This window comes from Macrosteles quadrilineatus, unplaced genomic scaffold, assembly GCF_028750875.1.
Source record: "Macrosteles quadrilineatus isolate MER2022 unplaced genomic scaffold, UCM_ALF_1.0 Scaffold_8__2_contigs__length_117827958, whole genome shotgun sequence".
NCBI lineage: Eukaryota > Metazoa > Arthropoda > Insecta > Hemiptera > Cicadellidae > Macrosteles > Macrosteles quadrilineatus.
This window is the reverse complement of record NW_026542601.1, coordinates 32,800,192-32,820,767: the sequence shown is the minus strand read 5'-3', so window position 1 is coordinate 32,820,767 and position 20,576 is coordinate 32,800,192. Positions and strand designations below refer to the sequence as shown.

The 20,576-nt window shown below is 34.6% G+C and overlaps 1 protein-coding gene across 1 annotated transcript; it reads left to right on the top strand.

Moving 5' to 3' along the window:
* The first annotated feature begins 9 nt into the window (after positions 1 to 9).
* LOC129001083 (uncharacterized) lies at positions 10 to 14,871 on the top strand. The gene is made up of 5 exons (XM_054428253.1): positions 10 to 223; positions 760 to 804; positions 3,093 to 3,155; positions 14,187 to 14,219; positions 14,742 to 14,871. Exons 1-5 carry the CDS (start codon positions 38 to 40, stop codon positions 14,790 to 14,792), a joined length of 378 nt encoding a protein of 125 aa, XP_054284228.1. The 5' UTR covers positions 10 to 37; the 3' UTR covers positions 14,793 to 14,871.
* The last annotated feature ends 5,705 nt before the right edge of the window (positions 14,872 to 20,576 follow it).

Genomic DNA, 20,576 nt, shown 5'->3' with positions numbered 1-20,576 from the left:
AGGGAAACACAATATGAGGGTGAACATATGATTTAGAATGAGCAGGTGGGTTACATGTTTAATGTGTTGTGTGAACGCGGTTCTATCAGGAAAAGATACTGACGAAGAATTTGAAGATTTCATGAGAAAAGCTCGTACCACTCTTAGACCAATGAGCTACAGAGAACGAGAGCTGAATAAAATGGTGGAAGATAATATCGTGCGGTTCAACGAGGCAGTCACGGTAATTGTAAATTATGTTTGGGTAATTGTTAAAAAATTGATTACTCTAGTTCTTGAAAGAAAACATTTTATAAGTAGCTTTAGTGCTAACAATGATTTTATTACCTGTGACTGCTTAGGGTTGTAGCTGTTATTGGCATTTAGAGGCAATGTCAGTTTATGGATTAAAATATCTTGCAATAATTAGAGTAATTCTGTATTGTGTTCTGATAGCTGAAAATGTTGGTATTCTATTTGGTTGTATTATGCGTAAAGTTAATAAGATCATACCAAAGTTGTAGAAGACCCCAAGACACTCAAGCGTTATCAGACAAAAAATTGCCTTCTTCTAATCCATAAAGATGTTTCTTTATAATTAAATTTGTTTTTTACGATGATTTGATTTATAATACTTTAACTTTAATAATATTGCTGTTATTTAACTGAACAAGAAAGAAGTAACTATATCTTTTTATTTATATTCATAAATGAGACAAAAATAACTAACAGAAAACAGAGTGGCGAACATATTAACTACATGCATGTTATTTTATGTAGGAAAGCGATTCAACAGACAAAGAAGGCCCAAGTTGGTGGGAAGCAGTAAGTATCAAAGATTTAAAAATAAATAAAAACTAGTTACCATAAGTAAAAAATAACTATCATCATCTTATAATATTATAAATGTGACCGTTTGTGTGTTTGTTTGTTTCTGCTAGTATCTATATATTAATTTGAAACTGTTTTTCTTTGTCACAGCTATTTTGAGAGAACGGCTGGGCGTAGAAACTCGGTAGAGGTGTCTAAAGAAAGGTCTTGGTCTGTAGATGAGCCATCAAAAGAAAAACATGGTGAATTTCCTTGGGGCTCTGCCCCCGTGGCATTTAAATTCCCATCCTATGTTATTCTTATGGAGGAAAACGGGGTTTTTGTCACAGCTAATTTGAGAGAACGACTGGGCGTAGGAACTTGGTAGGGGTCTCTAAAGAAAGGTCTTGGTATGTAGATGAGCCATCAAAAGGGGAAAGAGGTAAATTCTCTTGGGGCTCTGCCCCAGTAGCCTTTAAAGTTGCCTCTTCAGATTTGTTTACATTACAACCATATGCATAATCCTACACTACTTTTTAATGCAACAGCTGTTAATATTTAAATTGTGATTTATTGAATTTGTCAAAATGAAGTACAGTATTTGCAATGGATTTTTCTGATTTTAACACATTCACTACCAGGTCACACTAGAGTCCTCACACAGAGGAGTGTGACGGCTGGTAGGCAACGTGTTAACACATTCACTATCAGGTCACACTAGAGTCCTCACACAGAGGAGTGTGACGGCTGGTAGGCAACGTGTTAACACATTCACTATCAGGTCACACTAGAGTCCTCACACAGAGGAGTGTGACGGCTGGTAGGCAACGTGTTAACACATTCACTATCAGGTCACACTAGAGTCCTCACACAGAGGAGTGTGACGGCTGGTAGGCAACGTGTTAACACATTCACTATCAGGTCACACTAGAGTCCTCACACAGAGGAGTGTGACGGCTGGTAGGCAACGTGTTAACACATTCACTATCAGGTCACACTAGAGTCCTCACACAGAGGAGTGTGACGGCTGGTAGGCAACGTGTTAACACATTCACTATCAGGTCACACTAGAGTCCTCACACAGAGGAGTGTGACGGCTGGTAGGCAACGTGTTAACACATTCACTACCAGGTCACACTAGAGTCCTCACACAGAGGAGTGTGACGGCTGGTAGGCAACGTGTTAAAATTGATTTTCTTCTGCATCGTGTCATGTTTTGCAATATAATGTTCTATTACCAAATCAGTGAAAAATCCTAATATTGCAGTAACTTTTAAAATTATTTCTTATGGAGTTAACTTATATCTATTGTATGGGTTGGTTTCTGCCCAAGACGAAACTTGGGTTGGTGTAATTATTACAATGGAAAAGAGTGAGAAATCCTGGACAATTTGATATAGGCTAAAAGTAAAACTGAATTAACACTGTGCTACATTTCTTGAGCAATCATTGAAATAACCGATTTGCAAACAATGGAAACATAGAAAATGTCATAGAACACAACCAAGTAAAAGAAATAGAAATAATGTTTTTTTACACTAAAAACACTAAAAAAACAAGATCAGCTTTTTGAAAAAAGATAAGATATTTACAAAAGATTTTGATTAGGGTATATCTAACTGTTGTGTAGATCGTGAGTCTTTGAGTCGCCTGTAATGCTTCGCAATTGCTCAAATTCGAGCAACAGGTACACTAGTACAAATAATTTTGAAACTGTTATAAAAAAGTATTTATTTGACCAAGCACCATTCGGCAACGTACTTTTATAATTCTGAGTAAATAAATGTTTTAAATGCTTGACAAAGTTCAAAGTTGTAACAGAAACTATTACTGTTCCTTGATTCTCTAAACAAAATAAAACATTAATAATTCCCCTGACATGTGATTGGTGTTAATTTGTATACTGGTATAAATTAAATTTAAAATATATTCTGTAGAAAGGGGAAAAATACCAAAAAAATTCAATGTTATCGTAATGTTTTGGCCAGGTTAGATACTAACTTAGTTCATTGGACAAATTGTGTAACTGTAAAGTAAATGCGACTTTTAACAATATATCATTTTTATTCTGTCATTCATAATTCATATCGTGTATGTTTATTGTTTTAGTCAATTCTTGAACCATCGAAGTATACACCTAAGCAACTGCAAAATTTGTAGGCTATATCCATAGATAAAAGGAGTATATCCCATTAAAGCCCCGTTTTATATCTAACTAAATTTTCTTCTTGCCATTGAGGCTGTTTCAAATTACTGTACTTCAAACTTGAATGACTAGCTTTTATATGAGATATTGATTGCAGTACAGACTTGCCATGTATGGTGAACAGCTAAATGGAAGAGACAACGAAGTCCACCCTCATTACGTAAGTTAAATAAAACTATTACAATGTAAGATAACTTTTATTGTAATTTTGCATGCTATTGTATAAGAAAATGCAGCACAATATCAAGCTGCATGCATAAACAATTAAATCTATTTTTCAAATAAAATTTAAATTAATTACAAGACTCCTGATAGTATTTATGTTTCAAGTGTTTCATTGTATAGGTGAAAGCTAAACATAATTCACATTGATTGATTTGATAACTCGAGCAAAAATGATCTGATTTTGATGAAATTTGGTACAAACGTGTAAACCTACGTTTTATTCGAACGAGTTCGCGATCCAGCATAATTGGACCTTGGGAACAGGGGTTTATGGTGGGTGTTATGGGGTAAAAATGGGGTTTTCCCATTTTTGACCCTAAAAACAAAAAAAATTGCAATTTCTTTCTAAACAGTTTTGTAGAGCTTAAAAAAAGAAATGATTTAGTATATTGAAGCGCTGTTGTATATCTAACGGTCACGGAGAAAATTCAAAAATAGTGTAATTTAAAATTCCCATGTTATTCTTAAGGAGAAAATGAAAATTGTTGTAGTTTACTTTGTAAACTTATGGGGTTTTCAATTACTTTAAATGTGAAAAATACAAAATTATTACTAAGCTCAGTATACTCGCTTGGCATATGTGAGAATACTCAGGAACTGATTGAACTGACACCATTGTATGAGTTACCAAATTTTATTTGACCACTCACTCTAATCTACAACCCTTTAAAACACAATACATTTATATAATAATCAATAAATCAAATGACGTATTTACCAAAGGAATTAAATATTTTGGGGCCCCAGTATCAAAATAAGAGAATTGAACACGTATATAAGTTTAAAAGTGATAGATATAATACATATGTAAAACGACTCGATCTTAATTAATTAAACCCTTTTACAAAAAAATATAGATATTCATAAAATGTTATTAATCTACATCTTTGCCATTTGGCCAAAGTCCAGTTCACAAAACTTAAACCACAAGGCTAATATGAAATTCTATAAAATTAATACACTTAACAAACAAAGACTATTCACATTTAGCAAGCTACCAAATATACACGTTTGAAAATAAAATACTAAATGAGAACTTACTTAGGCTATTTCAAAAACATTATTTTACATGTTTAACCTTTAAGGCTATTTTGTTGTTGTTTTTATTCAGCAGGAAATAATATTTTTATTATTATTTATGATTTATATCATCGATCATTTAGGTTTTAAATTTTTATTTTTAAGTTAGGTTTAATTTGAATGAATTGTAGTTATTTAACTTAGGCCCTTTTTTATGTAATTTAAATTTATCTTCTTCCTTCTAAAATTTGTTGTCCTGGGAATTATAATTGAATTTTGACATACCGAGGAGAAGATCTTGAGGGTAGATGAATTCCCCGAGGTGACGTCTCGTGATGTCCAGGCCTCCCCTTGTCTCCGTTGGCAGATGACTCGGTGGTTGATCCTGGTCCTCGATGGTGGATGACGACCCCCTGGAACCTCTTCTCTCGGCGTGGGCTGAGTAGGTGAAGTAGTTTGGCCTAGGACGTATTCAGGTGGCAGATTTTACCAATCCTGATATAATTTGGGGCCTGCTCGATCCGACCCCGTCCTAAGCCTCGCAAATCTTCTTCCAGACTGATCCCATCCTGCTCCTCCTGTCCCTTCCTTTTTTTTGAGATTTCCCATCATTCTAATTAACCACGCCTACAGTGTCCAATCATAGATGATCCCTTTGGTGCTCAATGCTGTGATTGGCTGCCACTTCGATCAGCAGTTCACTGTAGACGTCAGGTTGTGCGTCCATTGCCCGGGACCTTGAATATGATACTTGTAGACTCGTCGGTGCCATTCAACATGTCTCTTTGTATTAGAAAATTGTAATATTTGATTTACTTCGGATTAATATAATTGTTTTAAATGGGCCTAATACGAATTTTAAAAATATGAGCATGAATGAAATTTAAGAATTTAATTAAAATATAAATATGTTTACACTCCCCTGCTCGGGAAAATTTTTCGTCCCCGAAAAATTATCTTTAGTGCCCCAGTTACTCGAAGATGTCTTCGCATCGTCCATTGGATTGTGCTACTGTGCGGTGTCAGCCTGTTGTGTAGCCTCTTGTTGCTCCACTGGTTTACATGATTTGAATTGTAATGGATTGAATAAGAACCATATATTCCATAATTAAAATTACGATCGAGAGGAGATCCTATCAGTACTCATTGTGTAAATTTGTGCTAATAAGTAGATCAAGTTCGTTGTTTGATAATTTCCATTTTCTTAATAGATGTTACTTAAAAGCTTGGTGTAAATTGACATATTAATTAATTGTATTTGTGTATTGAACAGCTTTCCATTTGTATGTTTGATTGTTTATATCTGTAATTAATCACTCTTTCTTTTTATACCCTATTAAATGTCATGAAGCATCTAGACTGCGCGCTTAGACTAGATATCTTCGCAAGATGTAATAGTCATAAAATTATTTTGAATTTTATAGTATCTTTAGTTCGAATATAAATTGGAGAATATTTTTGATCTATTTCATATAGAAGTGGTGATGTTAAGTTTTTTTACTCGGAAAAGATACAATCTCACAATGTTTGAATGAGATTGCGTACAAAGGCAATGCACCTAGATGCTGAGTCTGCTTGATATCATCTTTCTGCTGGAGTCATGAAGCTGCTGTCTTTGTCGTCCAAGCTTGAGAACTCAGTGAGATGTTTGTTCCGCGTCGCGTGTGAAGTTATGTGCGTTATTTGATTTCTTATTGTTTGTGTCTCTGGTTTCGTGTTTCTTGCTGTGTTGTTTCTTGTGTATCAATTGGATATTCACACGATGGGTAGGCTATTGTTATTCTCGTTTATGCTGATCGTTTTATAATTGCTATGAGTTGATAAATGTATTCATCTCGTAATGTCACGTATTTTATTTATAAATTCTTGTACAGTATCTTCTATTTATGACTTAATTAAACATTTTTATTTGTGTCGTTATTAAATATGACGCTGTGAATTATAATACTCTTCAGAATTTAATGCAAATTAAATAATATTTTCCTTTCTCTCCCAACATGATGATTATTTACAAGCTTAATAAAGATGCTAGTGAGGGATAAACGTTAATAATTTGTATTTATCTTCTATGAAACGGCTTAATATTTTGTACATGTACCGGCTCTTCACACAATCTACCTCTTTTTTCTAGAGCTACCATGTAGGTCAAATCATTTATTTTCCCGGTAATGTGATATGGCCCCTTGAAACAGTTTTGAAATTTGCTATATTTCTTTGTGTGATCAGTAGGATATTTAATTAATATCTCATCCCCTGGCTGTAAGTCTAAATCCCTTTTATTTTGATCAAAGAACGATTTTTGCCTATTTTGGGCTTTTTCTAAGATTTTGGGAACCTCTGTCCTAATTTTGTGAATTAGTTTGATTTCTTTTACGATGTCTGTGTCTTGATCTTCGTGTGTATAGATGTAATCAGATGGATGTCTAGCTTCTCGTGCAAAATTTAAGTAAAAGGGCGTGTAACCTGTGCTCTTGTTTATTGTAGTATTATAGGCAAATGTAACATACTTCAAAATGTCGGACCAATTGTGTGGATTTTCCTCAATGTAGTGGGAAATTGCTGTTTTAATTACTAAATTGGCTCTTTCGGTTAAACCTTGAACTCGTTGTGCATAGGGCGGGCTAGCTTTTTGCTCTATCCCTAAACTTTGTAACAACTGTTTAAGAACTTGTCCCATGAAGTGTGTTCCCTGGTCGTGGGTTATGATTTTTGGCACACCATATAAACAAAACAGATCTAGCAGTACTTTAGCTACGGTTTTACAATCCGCGGCTCGTGTTGCACGCGTGTAAACCATTCTAGTGGTAGGGTCTGTAATGATTAAAATGTATTTGTATCCATGACTTTGCGTTATTGGCCCTAAAAAGTCTATAATAATCCTTTCAAATGGTGTTATTGGAGGTATTTGGGGATTTAATTTACCATATTGCTTATACGTGGGAGATCGCCTTAACTGACATTGTTCACATGTTTTAGTGTAGTGTTCAATGTCTTGGTTCATGTTAGGCCAATAATAACGAGATTTTATTTTCTTTGCAATTTTAAAATTTGAAAAATGTCCTCCTGAGAAAATATTATCATGAAAAGTTTTCAATATGTCGTTAACTTTCTCCTGAGGTATTGCTAATAAATGTTCAGTGTTACTTCCGTTAAAATGCTTGTAATACAATATGTTATCTCGTTCTACATATTTTCTGGATTCATGTCTTATTTTCTTGGGAACAGAATCTGGTGATAGTTTAGCTAACTTAATTTGTTTTAAATAGGGATCTTTTGCTTGAAGTTCTTCAAAGTTTTCGGTTTTAATTTCCTGTGTATTTAAAGTTAGTTCAATTAATCCCTGATCTATTATTTCCTCGGGTGGGTTTCTTGAAAGACTGTCTGCTAATAAATTTGAAGTTCCTTGTTTATATTTTACAATAATGTCGTAATCGACCAAAGAAAGAGCTAAACGATTTAGGCGTGAAGAAGTGTTCTTGAAATTCTTGTAATGTATGAGTGCTTGACAGTCGGTGAAAACTGTAGTTTGTCTACCTAAAGTGAATTCTCTCCAGTAGTTAACCGCATAACTTAGAGCTAGCATTTCTCTCTCCGCGTTAGTGTACCTCTTCTCAGTGTCAGTGTATTTTCTAGATAGATATGCAATAGGATGCATTGTATTATTTTCAGGGTTAATTTGTAGCATGCAAGCCCCAAGTGCAAATAATGAGCTGTCAACAAATATTACTGTTTCCCAATCTTCCCTAAAATGTGAAAGGATTGGTGGATTTGTTAAAATTTGTTTGATTTCATTGAAAGCTTTTTCGCAATCATCTTTCCATTCAAAAGGCAAATTTTGATTTGATTGTTTTATTAGTTCTGTAAGGGGTAACGTTATTTGAGCATAGTTCTTAATATGTTTCCTAAAGAATGATGACGCTCCTAGAAATTGACGTACGCGTCTTATGCAGTCTGGCGATTTAAATTCCTGGATGGCCTTAACTGTAGATTCTTGCGGTAAAATTCCTTCTTTAGACACGGTATATCCTAATATGTCTACCTTTTCAAATAAAAACTTGCATTTTTGTGTATTAAGCTTTAAATTTGCCTTATGTAAAATTTCTAAAATAGTTGCTAAATTCTCTATTTCTTGATTGAAAGTTGTCCCATAAACTATCACATCATCTATATATGCTATAACTTTGTTGTACAAGTGTTTGTTTAATAATGCCAGTAATGCCTTACTGAATAAAGCTGTGGAAACTTTAAGTCCCATTGTTAATCTTTTATATCTTAAAAGCCTGTCTTGAGTTTTTATAGCAAGTAAATTTCGATCCTCTTCTCTTACTAACAATTGATGAAATGCTCCTTTGAGATCTAATTTTGTAAATGTGTTGGCTTTGTTTAGACAATTTAAGACTAGGTTAACTGATGGAGTTGGATATACGCAGTTCTTTAATATGTTATTAACTTTACGCATATCTCCTACAAGTCTTGGCGATTTATCTTTATTTCTTGTAATAAATACGGGTGAAGAGTTTTCACAGTAGTCGGGACACTCCTCTAAAATGTCTGCTTTTAGTAGTTGGTCCAAAAGTTGGTTAAGTTCCTGTCTTTCTTGAGTACTTTGTTTATATGGGGGTGAGTTTACCGCTTTGTAATTTGGAACTGTTTCTAAAGCTACTGGTGGCAAATTAGCTGGTTCTAAATCTTCAATTTTTGTAGTAAACATTGTCTTATAATTTTGTAATAAGTCTATTACTTTATTGTGCTGTTCTACCGTGAGATGGGGTGATATGTTAAACGGTATACCATCTTTATCAAATAATTGCCGTTTATTGGGATCCATTTGGGATTCATGTTTTATTTTAGTACTCGTAATGTTAGTATTTGTTTCCTCAGTGAGGTAGCCAAGTAGAGTGTTTGCATTAATGTGTTTGGGAAAGTTTGATGCATTGTATAGGTTTATATAGCTATTACCATCATTATCTTTATCAATTAAGTATGCGTGACATTTCTTTTTTTCCTTTAAAGATTTTTCCGACTCAAAATATGTTTTGTCATTTATTTCAACATTTAATTTAATTTTCCTATGTTGATGAGGTGCAATCACCATATCCTCTTCAGTTCTTATGTCAGTAATTTTACTTTTAGGGACTATTGCATTAGTGTTAATAGATTCAATTTGAATTAACCACTGTTTTTGCATTTTTATTCTGTGTTTATATCCACCTAAGTTCATGATAATCTCTTTGGTGTCAAAGTTTAGTTCAACTCGGTTTTTGTTTAGGAATTTATTACCTAAGATTATTTCACTATTGGTATCAGGTGTTATATAAAATTTGTCTCTAATGATTATGTTGTCTATCTCTAACGCAATCTCCGTTGTCCCTATAATATTTATAGGAGAGTCGTTTGCTGAAACTACAGTTGGTAGCTTTTCGGTCTCAATTTTATTTCCCGATAACAAGTTAGAGTTTATCAAATTTATATTTGAGCCTGTGTCTACAATACAGTTAATTACTTTGTTAGGATTTTGGATTAACCTAGCATTAAGTGTTAACACTGCTAGTCTCTTATCTTCCGTCTGTTGTATCTTAAAAAGAGTATCATGTAGTTCTCTTCTCCCTAAATTCTCCTTTTTCCTTGGCTTGTGTATCCTTCCGTCTGAGACTAGGGAAATATCACAGCTATGGATCATGTGTTTGGTTTCTTGTTCATTTAGCTCTATGCAAATGTTCTTCTTATCTTCTTCTATTAGCTCTTTTTCTTCAACTTTCCTGTCTTCCTGCTCTTCTCTTGAAGTCAGTTCTTCTTCTCCATTCCTTTCTTCATTAGTCTTCTGCTCATGGGGTTTTCTAGGTTTTGGTGAAGAGAAACCATTACTATGGTCTCGTATCTTCCTTGTCTGATATTTACAAAAGTTTGTATTATGTACAGTTACTCTGGAAAATCCATAGTTATTTTCCTGTCCCGTAGGTTGAGTAAAACATCTACCTTTATACTGTTTCCTATATCTAGCTTCATTTAAGGTGGGAAATTCACTATCATAATTGGTTATATACAACTGTTTGTGTGTGTTAATGTGTGTGGGTTTTATGCTAAACGGCTGGGGAGGTTGCCTTGTGTAGTTAGTATAAGGAACTCCCCATTTTACGCGTTTTTTGGCCTATTGTGGGTGGGATTTAGTCTAAAACATTGTTCTCTGCTGTGATTAGTCATTCTACAGTGGTCGCAGTACCTAGTTGTTGTAGGTGAACTGTTATTTCTATCGTTGTGGTTCCTGTATCTGCAGTCCTGGGTTTTGTGGTTGTTCCTTCTGCAGATACTACAATATACATTATCTCTTCTCATGTATGTAGTTGGTGGTTGATGTGTCCCGTAGTTGTAGTAGCGTGGCGCTGGCTGTCTATGAACGGAGGTAGTCGGTGAACTCCGTGAACTCTGGAACAGCTGATTTGCTCCTCTGTGTACGTTGTGTTGCGGATTCCTTTTCTGCAGGCGTTCCATGTTGTTGTCTAGGTCTGTAGATCGCTGAACTTCTGAAGCTGTGTTCTCTTCCATTGTTGTTGGGAAATGATCTTTGTTGTTGCTGTATTTGTGGATAAAAGTCTGGTTGTACTTGTCTTCGTGGTGTTCCTGCCATAGTCATGTTGGATACTATTTGAGTTAAGGACCTAATCTCTTCTTGTAAATTGTTTATTTGTTCCCTACTGTCAGTGTCCCCTCGAATTAATCCCTCTCTTTCTGCTCTATTGTACTTTTCCCTATTAACTAATTTGATTTGAAGTTGTAGTTCAATTTTTCTTAAGCTTTGTTCTAGTTGTTCTAATGTTTCACACGTTTCGGACAAAACCCTGTCACAAAATTCAGGTCGTAGACCTTGTATAATGTATTGAGCTATCCTTTTCTCTGACATTTCGGGGTCATGCCGTTTACATAGTGTTAGTACTTCTAAGTAATACGTCAGCACCGGCTGATCCTGCCCTTGTACTTTTTTTATCCAAAATGTTTTGCAGTGTTTGTGCTTGCGCAACGGGTGTAAATGTACTTATAAAGGTGTTTTTAAGTTCATCCCAACTATTAATTAGTCTCCCTTTCATGTAGTGTTGGTACCAAGTGAGTGCAGTTCCCGCTAAGTGGGCTGGGAATAAATTTAATTTTGACGTTTCCTGCCAATTGTTTGATTGAGCTGCGATTTCGTATTTGTCTATGAAATCGCTGGGGTTTTCCGTGACTAGACCGTGGTATGTACCAGCAGAAATTAATGGTAAATTTTCTTTGGGTTGTGTCATGTTGTTTGCTAAAGGTGGCTGATTTACGTAACAAACCGTATTGTTTAAGGGTTGTGGTAAATGTACGTTTAAAGGTGTGCCGGCTAATTGGATCTCTCCTAAGTCCTCTGATGCTATGTCAATGTCCTCGTAATTTTCGTCCTCCTCACTGTCACTAGCTGGTGTGTCATACAAGTTTTCCCTATCACTGATGAATTTGTGAATGCGATTCAATAAAGGGTGTTTTGACAGTTCAGCTTCCGAAAGACATCTTTTACTTAAAAGTTTCTTTAAAATCAATTTTTTCTCTTCAGACCAATTATTTTTTACAAAAGCTTTAAGGTCAGCTACAATGGGTCTCAAATCGGCTACAAGGTCCTCATCCCTATATTTTATGTTAAATTTCGACAAAATAAGCTGTAATTGCTCCTTTTTAACCCTATATATGTCTGGGGGTAGATCAACTTCTGTTAATGGCATTTCATTTTTTATGTTTAAAAAAATTGTTAACAGAGTATGTTATTTATGATTAGTTACTTGACTGCAATTTAATTAAAACTAAATGTGTATTTTTTTTTGTCACTACCACTGTATTTATATTTTGCTATTAACGGTTTGTGTTAATTACCTATTAGATCGTTTATAAGTTCCCTAAGGTATTTTATGTGTTGAACATCTATAACCTGACAAAGTCTTAACTTAATCTAAGCATATACACGGTTTTGTCGCTTTGCTAAATCAAAATCCCTGCTATGCGATTGTCACTTTCTTAAAACATATTAATCATACAACACTTATTTTAACATGCATAACTCATCTGTGCCAGTCAAATCATTGCTGATAATAAAATCAAATCGGCAGCCTCCACCATGTAAACTTATGGGGTTTTCAATTACTTTAAATGTGAAAAATACAAAATTATTACTAAGCTCAGTATACTCGCTTGGCATATGTGAGAATACTCAGGAACTGATTGAACTGACACCATTGTATGAGTTACCAAATTTTATTTGACCACTCACTCTAATCTACAACCCTTTAAAACACAATACATTTATATAATAATCAATAAATCAAATGACGTATTTACCAAAGGAATTAAATATTTTGGGGCCCCAGTATCAAAATAAGAGAATTGAACACGTATATAAGTTTAAAAGTGATAGATATAATACATATGTAAAACGACTCGATCTTAATTAATTAAACCCTTTTACAAAAAAATATAGATATTCATAAAATGTTATTAATCTACATCTTTGCCATTTGGCCAAAGTCCAGTTCACAAAACTTAAACCACAAGGCTAATATGAAATTCTATAAAATTAATACACTTAACAAACAAAGACTATTCACATTTAGCAAGCTACCAAATATACACGTTTGAAAATAAAATACTAAATGAGAACTTACTTAGGCTATTTCAAAAACATTATTTTACATGTTTAACCTTTAAGGCTATTTTGTTGTTGTTTTTATTCAGCAGGAAATAATATTTTTATTATTATTTATGATTTATATCATCGATCATTTAGGTTTTAAATTTTTATTTTTAAGTTAGGTTTAATTTGAATGAATTGTAGTTATTTAACTTAGGCCCTTTTTTTATGTAATTTAAATTTATCTTCTTCCTTCTAAAATTTGTTGTCCTGGGAATTATAATTGAATTTTGACATACCGAGGAGAAGATCTTGAGGGTAGATGAATTCCCCGAGGTGACGTCTCGTGATGTCCAGGCCTCCCCTTGTCTCCGTTGGCAGATGACTCGGTGGTTGATCCTGGTCCTCGATGGTGGATGACGACCCCCTGGAACCTCTTCTCTCGGCGTGGGCTGAGTAGGTGAAGTAGTTTGGCCTAGGACGTATTCAGGTGGCAGATTTTACCAATCCTGATATAATTTGGGGCCTGCTCGATCCGACCCCGTCCTAAGCCTCGCAAATCTTCTTCCAGACTGATCCCATCTTGCTCTTCCTGTCCCTTCCTTTTTTTTGAGATTTCCCATCATTCTAATTAACCACGCCTACAGTGTCCAATCATAGATGATCCCTTTGGTGCTCAATGCTGTGATTGGCTGCCACTTCGATCAGCAGTTCACTGTAGACGTCAGGTTGTGCGTCCATTGCCCGGGACCTTGAATATGATACTTGTAGACTCGTCGGTGCCATTCAACATGTCTCTTTGTATTAGAAAATTGTAATATTTGATTTACTTCGGATTAATATAATTGTTTTAAATGGGCCTAATACGAATTTTAAAAATATGAGCATGAATGAAATTTAAGAATTTAATTAAAATATAAATATGTTTACAACTTGTTTATGGATATATATTGATAAAATTTGGCAAATTTATTTATTTCATCCTATACTATTGATGTATGTTCAAAAAACACTTTTACCTTCCCCGTAGCAGCAAACCTAAGCACTCGTTAAATATAATGTTTATTTAAATAGGGAATAAATATGTCTTATTTATGGAAATATTTTAGTAAAAATGTAATCAGACAAGTTGAAATTCGCTTAGTCTGCAGGTTTGCTGCGGGGTGGGTATTTAGTATATAGGATTATTAGTGTCGGGCAACGTTGCACTAGTCTTATCTTGTGATTGGCTCATTGGCTGCCGCCAACTGCAAACTTTCGTGGTCCTGACTAAATTTTATTTATCTGTTGTAAAACATTTCAATTTATTTTCAGACCTCCACCCCTACTTGGAAACCTGGAACCCCGGTAAGATACATAAATAATAAATTATGATTTTGATGAGAACATATTATAGTTCTCCATTGCCATTGTTCTAGTGTTGCCTGCAATTTGTTATAACTTGTTGGAAATAAACAAATAATTGATACTGATTATATGATTGTACAATCAAAAATAAAATTATCATCAATAAAAACACTTTAGCAATCAACTTATGATAATCATAGTCTTATAATTCACTTGATAATATGCACATGAAATATATACATGATTCTAAAAGTAATGATTAGAATGGCAACTTGCAGAAATTGGCATTATTTGTAACAAGGTAAAGTAATGTTCCAATTGTAGAATATTTGGTTTGCATCTATCCCCGATTTATTGGAAAATCCAGTAATTAAAACACAAAATTGTTTGAAACTGTTTGTTGTAAATATAACATAAATGTCGTTATTTATGTGGTAGGAATTATAGTACTGGTACTGTGTACAACTGTATTTTAAATTTTTAATATTTTAACTAATCATTTATCTTATGAAATTTTTTCAGGTGATAAATATACGATTAAAAACTGAACCAACGATACGGTGGTTGACTTGAAAGATTTTTGGATTCCACATATAAACTTACTATAATTGTTTTAAGGTTTTATTTTTTATTAAACTGCAGATAAAAGAAACTTTTAAGTCTTCATTTTAATTTTACTATCTTTACAATCAGCAGATTTAAGTCTGCTGACTTAGAGGTGAAGAGGTGAACAAAGCTACACAGATGATCTCACTTGATCGCTTGATCCTTTCTACATACCTTGCTTTCAGATTCAGCTCTAAATACCCATCCAAGTGTGTGTTGCTGTTTTAAAGAATTTATAGTTGATAAATCAATTTAATCCTTAGAAAAGTAAGATTCTTGTTGGTAGCAGCAGTCCTTAATCACTGGACTTAAATAAACTAGTTTTCTGTGCGTGGTTCACAGGAGCAAGAATACTTAAGAGAATAGTTTGTTTCTATATCTACTATAACTTAATAGTAGTTTTTAGCAAAGAGTGGTAGAAAGATAGTGTACTGTCAACACTAGTAGTAGTAGAAACTTCTACGAGTGTTAGTTGTTAACACTTTCGTTCATAACCTCTCATTGCAGCTGACGGTGATGCAACGAAACATTGTACTAAAACACTAACTGCACCACTTAACAATTAAATTGGACTGAAGACTTAATTAGTAAAAGTTCAAATCAATACAATTTTACTTCTTCTCTCTCCATCCTTGAACCTCATCGGTCCGTTACCAGTGTTATTATGAGTAAAAACTATGCTGTTATGAAAGTAAACAATGCTATTATGTGAAACTGTTCAATTCTAAGAACTTAACTGAAACGGATGGTACCCCTATCACACCAATTATACAGGTAAATCTCAATCATACTTATTGCGTATATTGATCAAAATCACTTGTGTATTTTTATTAAACTTTGAGGAAGTCTACTTTCAGTAACCCAAGTCGGCGTTTTCTCAACCTCTGGGTCGTTTTCTCAGTTTGACAACAACATCTCACTCCACACATGGTAGCACATCCACTCTCTTGATAACATCGGTGTCGCCGTCGCCAAATGCTCCCATTTGTTTGTGGCAGAATGGCGGTCATTAATACAGCTGATATCATCAAGTCGACCTCTGTAGAACGGCGCTAGCAGACTGACCATACTTTGTTGCCTTGGTCGACCGATCCGTCAGTTGGATTGGGCTTGAGTCTTCGACTTTGGATATGTGTGTTTCATGTCCGGGTTCAATTGAGTTTGTTGAATTTATCTAAACTTTAGAGTGGTCGAAAAACCACAAAAGTACATGAAAATTGATAACCCATGGATAAGGCACACATCACACCTCTAAAACAAGCACAAGTTATCGAGGTTTTTTGTGGGAGGAAGTGGGGACCTTTTCACGAAAAGTGGGATTTTCCCAAGTCCTACCCTCTAGAACCCACACCCTAATCTCCTGATCTCTATACTTCTGAATAATAGTATGCACACCTCAGCTGTATATACTTAAATATACAAACAATAGGCCTAAATACAACCGTAACATAGAGCGGTACATTAGAAGGCTACAATTAATCGAAATGCATACATAGTTATGTCGATGTCCATTTTGTATGATTTTCACGTCTATAGCATTTTTATATCGTTCATGTAAAGGACCCTAACTCTATTCATGTAATTATCTAACCTAATAACCAAAATAATTAATACAATGTGTGTGCAACTATGCATAATCCTTTAAATAACATCTTTGGAGTAAAAGTTTCTCACCGAGCACGAACCAATTTCAATTTTTTTTTACGGCAATAATTTTTTTTTTTAAGAAATCTTTATTGTTTTTTCCATACAACAAACAAACACAAAATACATTTACATATGAAAAAAGAAGAAAAAAAAACAATAACCACCTTAGGTTAAAAACCTATGTTGGTGGATTTATACACTTTCTTATATTCTAAAAATCGAAGAGGCGGTTTTGACTTATATCACGGTTACAATATATACAGTGAGTGTGAGTTCTACCATTGACTATAGTCAATGGTTCTACACAGTGATCTTCTTCAGCACAGAGTAAAAGTCAATACACTTACAAACAAAAATGATACAACAGAGTAAAAGTATTTATATTACTTATTATCTATATTAGCACCATTGACTGACAGTCAATCATACTACGCAATAACTGCTGTAGTTTTAAAATAACTGTTGAACTATTCACACATCGGTTCGTTTTATTTATGCGATAACCGATATTCCATTTATTTTATTCAGTTTTGGTATAACACTGAGCTCTGTTGTAGGGAAAACTGTATTGTGGCCCGAGTAATTTACCAAGTGACCGGTGATTTCCCTTGGCTACTTGGGCGTTCGCAATCAATTTAGTTTATCGGCGTTCCCTTCAATATCTAATTAATATCTACGAGACCCGTTTTTACGAAGGAGGAAAACATGTCAAATCACTCATCCAATCGCGTACCGATCCAGTTTCACACTGTTGCCAATAGGGGTGCTCTAACTACGAGCTGTAGGCTCTATCAATGGCTCTATAAACAACTCTCGGAGTTGTAACTCTTCCATAACCTCTACAGGCACAAGTCATAAAGCTGTTGCCGGGGGACAGCACAATTGCCGATACCTGTCGCTAGATAGCTGCACTAGCACTATCGCATTGTTGTCGCGATAAACATATGTCTGGCAGGAGTACCAACCGCGGTGTCCGACCTGGTTAAATTTCCCACACTATCTCATCTGATGTATATCTGATTTATATTGCTTTCACGGTAATTGGCGATCGTATTTCTACTGAAGGGTTTATTTGACTGCAGCCGTTTCTGTGAATGGTGTATTTAGAGCTATGCACCTTAAGGTGGTGTAGGCCTACATTGGTTGCTACAAGGTGTGACTACTAGACTACTATTAGTTATTTTGAGGTTTAATGGCTCACATTTCAGATAAAGTTTAAGAGATCCCACTAGCATAGATTAAACTTACAACGTCATATTATTCTTCCCGGTTTATATTATAAAGGAAGGTTGTTTTTGCTATATGTTTCGTATTATTCAGCCAATTGTGAAACTGTTTTATCTTATTAAATCACATATTTGTAAAATATCGCTTGTCATCTGGTACTGTGAAGAAAGAGTAAAGCGATACTTGTAAAAATAAAAATAAGAAAAGGACTACCTACTTTAGTGCACAGTGCATGAAGCATACACATCAAAACAGGTTTTGTGTATAATAAGTAATACAAGGTGAAGTCTACGTGTGTACTATCCAAAGTCATTGGTTTAAGATACTAAAACGCATGCGCGATTCCCATCACCGTCCATACCCTACGAGGGCTTTGAAATAAACGTTCCTCAAGGTTGAAAATAATATTATACCATCCAATACGAACACTTCCGGTTTCTCATAACGTTATCGGTCACAGTTATCTCAACAAAACAAACACACAATGATTGAGACTGAAGGCTGGAACAGGTGACTGGCGGAGATATAATGATCTCAATATTGAGATAGGGGAACAATAGGCGTGATCAGGAAGTGATCAATAAACCATTGAAAGATTAAAGGTCAGAAAGTGGACTGAGGCAATAAGATCTATTGTCCAACTAACATTCCGGTGGCATTCTACGAGGAGAGCGGGCTGAGCGGCGGATCTTGATCATTTTGATGAGAAGATTGCGACCATCACAGCTGTCACAGAGGTTGCTTTCTTTGCCAAAGCTAGTCGCCAAGTTTCACCTAATGGTGAAATGTAATTATACTTGGTTGGATAACTGGTGTTCTGAATACACAAGGAGCCTTTTGCTGTTTTTGGAAAGGTTGTAACTGTTGTCATATCCATACTGTCTTCATTGATGCATTGCGTAAATAAGTTTTCCTACAATCACCTGACAAAGTGGCCTTCCTTGCACTGATTATAGCACAGAAAACTGGTAATTGCTACATATATTTACTATTGCCACACACCAGTGTTCCAACCAAACAACAAAAAAGCAGCGTGCCTTTATTAGGCACGTAATACTTGTACGTTTGAAAATAAGCTGGCAACAGTTAAATATATTACTACTACGACTACGATCAGCTAGTGCAGCGTTTCTCATGTTTTCTTTCAATGTTTGGATTTAACCTAACCTAAAAACTTGTTGTTCAGTGTTCGAATGACTAATTATGTGTATGCTTTATAGTAACTGTAGGAAAAATACAATGTGTAACTCGAGTACAAACTGCCTTTGCTGCACTCGAGAAACCTTCCACATTCGCATTTGGTTCGTGCGTAAACATTTCTCTCGTGTGCAGCAAAGTGCCACTTCACCCACTAGTTACACAAATAACTATTTCGACATACAGTACTCTTAACTCACATTTTTTGTTCAGCCTGGACCCAGAATTTTTCAAAATTCAAAATCGGGATCTTCTATTGCCATATCTACTCTTCTCTACGGATGATTTCTTCAACATCCCACATTCATTGTAAGTAGTAATTTTAAATAACTAGGAGCGTAGCAGAAGCTTTATTATTTGAGTTGGTCAGTTGTAACTAATTTTCAGTTTATGCATGGATTTCGCTCTGATTTGCTTTGTTTTGTTTTGATTTTTTCTCCCTCTTCTGTGTTTTTTTATTATTTTTTTGCCTGAGTGTTTTGTTGCTCGAATCCTTTTAGACTTCCTGCCTTTTTGGCACTTCTTGTATATATTAGAATAAGAATTTGACGTGTCCTATTGCATTGTTTTGCTTAACAGAATAAATAATTTTTCATTTTGATTTTGATTTGGTATAACATCGTGGTGTGTTTCACCGTGGTATACATGCTTAAAGTGGAGATAATTTTTCAATACAAAGAATGTTCTCCTTGCTAGACAGTTTTATGGTTTTCTAAATAGGTGGACCTGAAATTTAAGCACAGACAACAGAAACGATACTTACCTGCATTGTGCATCTTGTCCGAGGTTTAAGGTAGGCATTGTATGATTTTCTTTTATGATACACGGTCGAATGGATTATAGTAGAAGAATTTCTCCAATGCACTTAAAATTTTCACTTGCAATGATTTTTTATTACTTTCTCCATATATGTTTACAGGGTGGCTATAGTGACCTGGAAAACCTGGAAATGTCAGGGAATATTAAATATCTGGAAAAGTCATGGAAAAGTCAGGGAATTTTGTCAGAAGTCAGGGAAAATTTTAAAAGGTTTAAAATAATTTTAATAATTGTTAGGAAAGGTTGATCTGGTGAGAGTACGTGTGTCGTGTGGGTGAAAACTAATTAATGTGTCTGTACAAATAAATTTTGTGTTTTTGTACAAATTAAATTTTGTTATATCTTATCAAACTCAGTTTAATTTTATTAAGGTAAGTTGCAAAGTTTGAATATAAGCTAGCCTGTATCTATAGATTTTATGTATGTTTTTCATATAAACAAACATAATATATTCTTCAGATAAAGATTAGTCCTTTTGAAGAATAAGTTAGTATTAAAATTGTAATTTTAAATTTGTCGATCAGGGAAAGTTTAAAAAAATCATGGAATTGTCAGGGAAAAGTCAGGGAATTTTTCAATGTGATTTCACTAGCCACCCTGATTCTAGGCCTATGTGGAGAAAGTAGTTTTTTTGTCAAAATTTGAGTTTTGAGTGGAAACGTCTGCTTTAGGTCTATCTGAATTAAAAGTTTTTTTCGAAGTGATGTCCGTGTGTGTGTGTCGTGTGTGTCTGTATGCGTGGATGTGGACATAGCTACACATTACACCATATGGTCCGACTTGAAAGAAATTTGGTATTTAGGTATCCATTGTTAAGTCCAGGCATTTTTTTTAAAATGTAGACTTTTGACTGTGATTTTC

Excerpts from the sequence above, each read along its gene's own strand:
- LOC129001083 (XM_054428253.1), top strand. The coding sequence starts at position 38 with ATGAGCAGGTGGGTTACATGTTTAATGTGTTGTGTGAACGCGGTTCTA. Across the intron at positions 805-3,092 it reads GCCCAAGTTGGTGGGAAGCA|TACAGACTTGCCATGTATGG; the intron begins GTAAGTATCAAA and ends TATTGATTGCAG. Across the intron at positions 14,220-14,741 it reads CTTGGAAACCTGGAACCCCG|GTGATAAATATACGATTAAA; the intron begins GTAAGATACATA and ends AAATTTTTTCAG.